General features: G+C 34.1%; 1 protein-coding gene across 2 annotated transcripts in view; it reads left to right on the plus strand.

Annotated features, from left to right (window-relative positions):
• The window catches only part of DARS1 (aspartyl-tRNA synthetase 1), a 62,865-nt gene extending 54,454 nt beyond the window's left edge, over positions 1-8,411 (plus strand). For both annotated transcript variants that reach the window (XM_077747883.1, XM_077747884.1), the window contains 5 exons: positions 1,066-1,108; positions 2,465-2,545; positions 3,846-3,957; positions 4,161-4,232; positions 7,742-8,411. In XM_077747883.1, the coding sequence (XP_077604009.1) occupies positions 1,066-1,108; positions 2,465-2,545; positions 3,846-3,957; positions 4,161-4,232; positions 7,742-7,833 (400 nt within the window). In that variant the 3' untranslated portion in view covers positions 7,834-8,411. The remainder of the gene's footprint in view (positions 1-1,065; positions 1,109-2,464; positions 2,546-3,845; positions 3,958-4,160; positions 4,233-7,741) is intronic.
• Positions 8,412-8,663: the final 252 nt, after the last annotated feature.

An 8,663-nucleotide genomic window follows, 5' to 3' on the forward strand; every position in this document is an offset into this window, starting at 1 on the left:
CCCCCCCCCCATATATGAAGAACTTAGGGACTTCTGCCTGTGATTTTGTCCTCTAATATGTTAGCTCTCTTTTTAAGTCAGTGTGTTAGAGGGTAGACAGCAAACTAAATCCATCCCCACGCAGGATTAGGGCATAAAATTAAGATCTTCAAAAGTTATAAAAATATCTGTTCAAAGTTCTTAAATTAAAATATTTAAGCCCTCACAATAATTCATATGGATATAGGAGTGCAAAGGGTGGTTATTGTCTTTCTTGGTGCTTTTTAAAGCATATGTTGCTCAAAACTTTATTTTTTATTTTGCTAGATTGCATTTTAAAGGAAACTATAAATTCTATAATTATTTTAAGCTGAGCAATATTTTCTTAAGTATTTTGGCAATTGCTTTTACATAAGATAGAAGCTAAAGTAACAGCGTCTTAGGTATAAAAATTTAATTGGTTTATATAACACTATTAAATTTTAAAGACTTGGAAATACTGATTTTTGTTTTATAAACCTTTGATAAAGAGTAACAGGGACACCTAGGTAGTTCATTCGGTTGAGTGTCCAACCTTGATTTCAGCTCAGGTCATGGTCTTGTAGTCGTGAGATTGAGCCCCATGTCACTCTGCATTGAACATGTAGTCTGTTTAGGATTCTCTCTTTCCTTTCTCTCTGCCCCCTTCCTGCTTGCAGACTCTCTCTTTCTCAATGAATAAATAAAGAGTAACAAAAAAGAGACCATCTGAAAGTGGAACTACTTAATGGCAAGAATGTAACCCATGTTGCTATAGTGAACTTTTATTATATATATAATTGTAGAAAAATTATCCATGTAATTTCTGAGTCTGTGATTGCTAAATCTATCATGTTATTTAAATATTTTTGAGTAACACCTACTGTTAAGTCACTGGAATTACCTTTTTAAAAAGGAGCAGGATAGACAACTATATATTTTGTCCAAATTTTTTGTCCTTTGAGAACCTCAAATAGAAGTGCCTTATTAACTTAAAACTGTTTAAATAAATTGCTGTTTGATCTTCAGATATCTAATTTTATGGAGTTTTTTGTTTGTTTGTTTCAGTACACCAAATGAAAAACTGTTGGGTCGTTTGGTGAAGGAAAAGGTAGGACACTTGTACATGCGGGATTTTTCTAAATCTGAAACATATTCTGGTACTAAAGAACAGTTGCAGGGGGCAACATTCTTCCGGAATGTTAGGATTCCAGAATAAATTTTAAACACCAAGGAGGCTGGTTTTAAACACCAATTTAAAAACCAAGGAAGCTGATTTTTTTTTTTTTAATTATTGGGAAAATAAAAAATATTCAGACAGACTTTACTCGGTCAGGTTAATTAGCTCAATATTTGATTTTTGTAGTAAGTTTTACTGAGGTATCCCTAAAAGTGGTACCTGCATCAGATAATCAGATTGGTCAGAAAGGACCTCAAGATGATTTGAAATTATTTAGAAATGGCCTTCTCTGAGTACCTTCGCTGACTAATGGGACTTGAAGGTGAATGAGTTTTCTTTTCTACCTCTGCTGCTTTCCTATCTCATTGTTTAAAACCTGAAAAAAGGTAAAAGCTGAATTTAGTGTGATCTTTCAAGAAATTCAGACTTGTGTATGAATGAAGACGGTCCTTGAGCCCCTCCTGGTGGTTGCACTCAAAACTGACAGGGGAGCTCACCTCTTTCTGAAACTACAGTGTTGAGTTTATACCTTTAATGCTGTTTCAGCAGAGCCGGTTCCGGTTTGTCAGCTCATTTGATGTTCTCTCTATGCTTGAGTTGTAGCAAAAATGGTTAGCATCAAAACTGTTGAAATGTGATTTTTTTCATTAAATCTAAATCATATAGAACTATTCTTTCTAACAAAAATGTCATAACTTCATGCTATGTTACTTATTTAATTCAATTATAGTTTTCATTAAAAGAATATTACCAGATATTTTTGAGATATGTATACAAAAATGTAAATTATTGGAAAAATAATCACGGTTTTCTTGAAGATGAATATTGTAAAAGATGCCAGCTTTTCCTAATATAATTTATAGATTTAATATAGTTTCTGTAAAACCCAAAGAGATTTAGAATAATTTAACAAAAGTTAAATTGTATCTGAAATTAGATTACCAAAAGAAAGAAATGAAAATCAAAGGTTTATTGCAGCATAATTTTAAGTGGGAAGAAATTAGAAAGAGATTACCTATCCAAAAAAAAGAAGAAGAAAACAATATTTGAACTATCACTGAACAGTAAATAGCCGCCAAAAATTATTAGAGGAATTTATAACATAGTGGCAAAATACTATAGCATACAGATATTCCTTGAAAGAAACAGAGTATTTATTGTATATACAGTGTCATTATGGTAATTTTGAAAAGAAAATTTATTCTTAAAAAGACAGTTATTAAAATGTTAGCCTTCTTTTTACCTTGGTTAAAAATTTTTTAATTTATTTTAATCATTTTTTTATAGTATGATACAGATTTTTATATTCTTGATAAATATCCATTGGCTGTAAGACCGTTCTATACCATGCCTGACCCAAGAAATCCTGTAAGTAGTTTTATTTTAAACAATTGGGGAAGGGGGAAATTTTATTGTGAGTTTATTAAATTGTACAGTGGGAATAATGGTTTTCATCAGTAATATGCAATTTTGATGGACCACTATATGTATGACTACTAGTTTCTGTCAATTGAGGTCAAAATGATACTGTGGAATTTGAGTATTCTAGAAAATTAGTCTCAAAACCTACATTAAAAATCATTTTCATGGTTCATTTTTTAAAGATTTATGAGGAAGAAATGCCATATAAATAATAAATAGCATCATTAGGTTTGCAGACTATAGTACATATTATCATTGACTTTGAACTAAAAAACAGCATTCTGTCCTGGGAGTTCATTTAATTTGTGTTATCTTTTGGCCTTTTACTGTTTTTCCATTACAGTGCTTTCCAAACTTCAGTGTGCATCAGAATCACTTGGGGGCCTTTTTAAAACACTAATGACTGGGCCCCATCGCCAGACTTTCTGATTAGTTGGTCTTGGAGGAGCTTAATAATTTTCATTTCTAACAGGTTCTGGGTAATACTGAGACTACTAGTCCAGGAATCATACTTTGAGAACCACTGGTTTATTGAAAGACAGGGAAAGTAAGTTAAAACATAATAAGGGAATAGGTTAAGCTATGGTAAACTGATTTTCAATTTACTTTTGTTAACTTTTTTTTTAATGTTTTATTTATTTCTAGGAGAGAGACAGAGAGAGAGACAGCGCCAGCAGGGGAGGGCCAGAGAGAGAGGGAGTCATAGACTGAAACAGGCTCCAGACTCTGAGCTGGCAGTCAGCACAGAGCCCGACACGGGGCTCGAACCCACGAACCGCGAGGTCATGACCTAAGCGAAAGTCGGACGCTTAACCGACTAAGCCATCCAGGCGCCCCAACATTTTTAAGAATCTAAATTAAAAAGACTACACCTGTTGATAATTTGAAGTTCCAAAAATGACTCAAAATTATATCATACTTAAAAACATTTCAGATGATAAAGTGAAATGAGAATCAGCACTACTTCTTACAAGTTAGATATGGTGCTCTGATTTGTTATTGGAAGGTATTGGAGAAGTGGAGTATATCTGATAGAGGGAAGGAAGAAGTTATTATTCAGCTCTCACTAGTTTAATCTTGTTTTAGAGAAACAAATTGTGTTCATTGGAGCAGATTGCATCATTAATTGTATGGGAAAATGGCCTTGCTCTTTGAGCAACAGATTTTTTTTCCTCATATGAGTAATGGAAATAGAATGATAGCCATTAGAAAAGTAGTGTTTTCTTTTGTTTGCTTTTCCCTGCAGAAGCAGTCCAACTCTTATGATATGTTCATGAGGGGAGAAGAAATACTGTCAGGAGCTCAGAGAATACATGATCCTCAGCTGCTAACAGAGAGAGCCTTACATCATGGAATTGGTAAACAACTTAAATATATTTGGGAGAGTAATGTATATTGTGAAAGCAACACATTTTAAACCTTTTAAAGACTTCTCAGAAACGTAGTCATTTGTTTTCATCTTCATTGAATAATAATTATTGCTTTGTACCTTTTTTTTGAGTTACTAAATAAAATGATAAATTATGTTTGGCTTTTGAATTTCTTTTTGTTTTTTTCCTAGATTTGGAGAAAATTAAGGCATACATTGATTCCTTCCGCTTTGGAGCCCCTCCTCATGCCGGTGGAGGCATTGGTAATATTATTTTAATATTTTGACAATATAGGGGCACCTGGGTGGCTTAGTCAGTTAAGCGTCCGACTTTCGCTTAGGTCATGATCTCGCGGTTCGCGGGTTCGAGCCCCGCGTCGGGCTCTGTGCTGACTGCCAGCTCAGAGCCTGGAGCCTGTTTCAGTCTGTGATTCCCTCTCTCTCTGACCCTCCCCTGCTCACGCTGTCTCCCTCTCTCTCCTAAGAAATAAATAAAACATTAAAAAAAAAAAGTAATATTTTGACAATATATTTCCAACCCAGATTTCATTTGGCAGAGTGTTTGTTCAGGTCTAACTAAATTTCTTCAGCATTAGACTCTTAAGTATTTTTATATATTGTTATTACTTACAAATAGATCCATAAGTGCTAAATATAGTACAAATATGAATTATAACAAATTTTGTGAGTTATGACTAAAGGAAAATTTAACTTCCAAGGAACCAAATGAACAGCTAATTTGTGTGTTTTACATTATTGTAGTAAATTTCTAGTCATTTTTTTTCTGATGAGTTTAGAAGCAACATGTCTTTTATTTTTTAATTTTTTTCAAATGTTTATTCTTGAGAGAGAGACAGAGACAAAGTATAAGTGGGGGAGGGCCAGAGAGAGAGGGAGACACAGACTCCAGGCTCTGAGCTGCCAACACCGATCCCAATGTGGGGCTTGAACCCACGAGCTGTGAGATTATGGCCTGAGTCGAAGTTGGGTGCTTAACCAACTGAGCCAGCCAGGTGCCCCACAAAATGTGTTTTAAATTGAGTACCCTATTTTTTCTCTGCATCTATGAGTTCATTCACAATAGCCCGAATTAAAGCTCTTCCTCAAGTTAGCTCAGATTGTTGCTAAATTTTTTGTTGTAATGTAATAACATTTCATTGACTTTTAGGACCACCTCTAGAGTAAATGTAAGAGACCACTCTGTAACTTACAAAGGGTAAGGGGTACCTGGCTGGCTCAGTCACAGGAGCATGCAACTCTTGATTTCAGGGTTGTGAGTTCAAGTCCAACACTGGGTGTACAGATTACTTTTTAAAAAATAAAGAAATCAGGGCACCTGGATGGCTCAGTCAGTTAAGTGTTCGACTCTTGACTTTGGTTCAGGTCACAATCTCATGGTTCTTGAATTTGAGCCCCATGTCAGGCTCTGCACTGACAGATTCTCTTGAGATTCTCTCGCCCTCTCTCTCTGCCCCTTCCCACATGAGCACACACTCGCTCTCTCTCTCTCTCTCTCTCTCTCTCAAAATGAATAAACTTATAAAAAAAATAAATCTTTTAAAAATAAATGAATAAATTAAAATTTAGCTAAATTTTTGGATGTCCCTATCAGAGACCTTTTTTAATGTTTATTTATTTTGAGAGAGAGAGAGAGAGGGAGGGAGGGAGAATCCCAAGCAGGCTCCATGCTGTCAGCACAGAGACCAACCCAGGGCTCCATCTCAAGTACTGTGAGATCATGAGCCAAAATCAAGTCAGATCTCAACCAACTGAGCTACCCAGGCACCCCCTAGAAGACCCTATCAGAGACTCTTAAAAGAATTCTGAATGTATAGTTTCCTTGAAATTTTTGTTTGATGTTTGTTTTGGTTGGGGGGTGGGAGGTTGGTGAATAAGTAATATAGTACTTTAAAATGTTTCAAATTAAAAGGGTATAGAAGAGTATGTATTCACCGCCCTATAGGAAACTATTGTTTCTAGTTTTCTTTTTACCTTTAAAGAGATAATCTTTGCATATGCAAAAATAGACACTTTTAAAAATATTTTTTTACACAAATTATAGCATACTATATAAATCATTCAATACCTTGCATTTGTCACTTACTGTATTTTCTCATTTGTTCCTTATCAGTACTTAAAGACATTTTCAGTATTTTTTTAATGCTACATAGAATCAACCCTTTGAAAGGGTACATCATAATTTTGTTAACCAGCTTCTTATTGATGGACATGTAGGTTGATACTAGTCTTTTGTTATTACAGTGCTACATTGGATATAGAGTTTAGTTTTGTCCGTTTGTTTGATTTATTTGTTTTTGAGAGAAAGAGAGACAGAGTGTGAGCAGGGGAGGGGCAGAGAAAGAGGGAGACACAGAATTGAAGCAGGCTCCAGGCTCTGAGTTGTCAGGACAGAGCCTAACACAGGGCTCAAATTCATAAACCATGAGATCTTGACTTGAGCTGAAGTCAGATGTTTAACCAACTGAGCCACCCATGCACCCCTAGAATTTAAGTTTTAATGGGAAATTCACAACTGTTTCTCTCAAAGTATGCAGTAATGTGCATTTTGTTTAATTCACATATTTTTGTGACTGACAGTGGAAGTCAAATACTTGTTTTTTGGTAATTAATGATTGAAGGTAAAGTGGGATATAGTGGGGAGTATTAGATTAGTATTAGATTACTTTAATACAAAGTTCAAATTTACTTCTGCAGATTTTTTGGTAAGGGATAGCAATAAAAAAATTAATTCTCAGAGGTGCCTGGTGGCTCAGTTGGTTTACTCTCTGACTCTTGATTTCAGCTCAAGTCATGACGTCATCAAGCTCTGCACTGACAGCGTGGAGCTTGTTTGGGATTCTCTCCTCTCTCTTTGCCTCCCTCCCACTTGCTCGTGTGCTCTCTTTTCTCTTTCAAAAATAAGTAAACATTTGAAAAGATGTTAATTATCTTATTTATATCTGTTTTAGAAGTTAAATACATTCTTGGGGCACCTGGGTGGCTCAGTTGAAAGAGCCTGCGACTCTAGACCTTGGGGTCATGAGTTCCAGCCCCACATTGGGTATAGAGATTACCTAAATAAAAACTTTTTTTAAAAAGTTAAATACCTTCCTTTAAAATTAAAAATTATGGCTATATAAATATATTCTTTGCTTTCTATAATCCATGTCTTCTACAACTTTGGTGAAATAACTAAATTACACAAAGTTTCATTTGCTAGTTCTCAGTTTCTTAGGTGGTACTCGGTCTTAATTCTTGACAGCAATACAGTATTTAAGTCACATTTCAAAATCGGTCTTTTCTGTACTCAGAACATTTACAATAATGTATCCTAGAGTCTTTTATACTAGGAACCACCATGTTACACAGCTATTGAATTATAGTAAATTTCTGGTACTTCCATTAATAAACTTCTGTGAACAAGTTTATGGCCCTCATCTTATACTGATGGCCTGGGCTACATAATTAAGATTCTGGTCTCATTTAAAAACAATATAGGCTTATAAAATGGCTTTTTTATGTTTGTTTAAATCATAAGTTTTGGATATTTACAAGATTTTTGTACTTAGCAGAATCCACACAACTTAAGGATATCTCATTTAGTCCTTCCCACATACAGCATCATTTCTGTGTCAGACCCAAAACCGTTCATTTTAAATAAACTCAAAATAAAAGAAGTATTTTGTTGATCAATGATACTATGTTGGCAGTTTCATCAAGTAAGACACTGAAAGGTTTTCAGAAAAGGAATTAATGGGTTTTTTTTTTCCTAGGATTGGAACGAGTCACTATGCTTTTCTTGGGATTGCATAATGTTCGCCAGACCTCAATGTTCCCCCGTGATCCCAAACGACTCACTCCTTGAAGAAAACCATGCAGTTTTTATTCTTTCCAGTAACCTGCTATTGATCAGGCTTTCCCTTAGCTACTTAAAATATACAGTGGAGTAAATGTCTTATGTAAAGTGCCACAGTTACTTTGGATTAATTCAGTATAGGTTACTTTAAAGGAGAAGATTTTTATAACTTTGGACATGCTTCAGTAGGAAATGGTTGAACATTTTAATGAAAAATTCATATGGTTATGTTAAAAATTCATATTGCATTATTACAATAAATGTTAACAATTTTAAACAGATTGTATAAGGTATTTTTTTTTCTTTTCTATATTACAGTGGCTATATTAATGTCTTAAATTTTCAATATTTGAGCTTATTTTTTTAAATTCTGACATTGACAAAAGAACAGTTTTAGGGAACTATCTGAGATTTTAATGAATGTATAATTGACATATCATGGAAAGTTAAGCAGAAAGTATCAAATCTTTAAAGTTGTGCCCAAAAATCATGTAAAGCAGGTGAACTGGTTAGAAAATATTCAAAATAATGCTATATTAAATTATTAACTTCTAAATTGAATTTCAATAAAATTTTAAAGCTGGTTACATTTGTCTTTGTGTAATTTCATGGCAGTCTGAATTTGTAATTGGTTCTTGGTATTTATAATTTGGGAAGAGAAAAAGTATACAACTGTTTTCTATAAATGCCTAAAAACAAATGAACGCTGATATATTCACAACATGTATTCATATCAAGATACAAGTTCAGATGGATATAAGTGGATAGCATTCTTAAAACTGAAAGCTTGGGCTCCTTAATAGCCTATTTCATATAGATTAAAAAATATTGCAGAATTT

The sequence above is a fragment of the Crocuta crocuta genome, unplaced genomic scaffold (genome assembly GCF_008692635.1).
Source record: "Crocuta crocuta isolate KB4526 unplaced genomic scaffold, BGI_CrCroc_1.0 scaffold427, whole genome shotgun sequence".
In the NCBI taxonomy this organism is placed as follows: domain Eukaryota; kingdom Metazoa; phylum Chordata; class Mammalia; order Carnivora; family Hyaenidae; genus Crocuta; species Crocuta crocuta.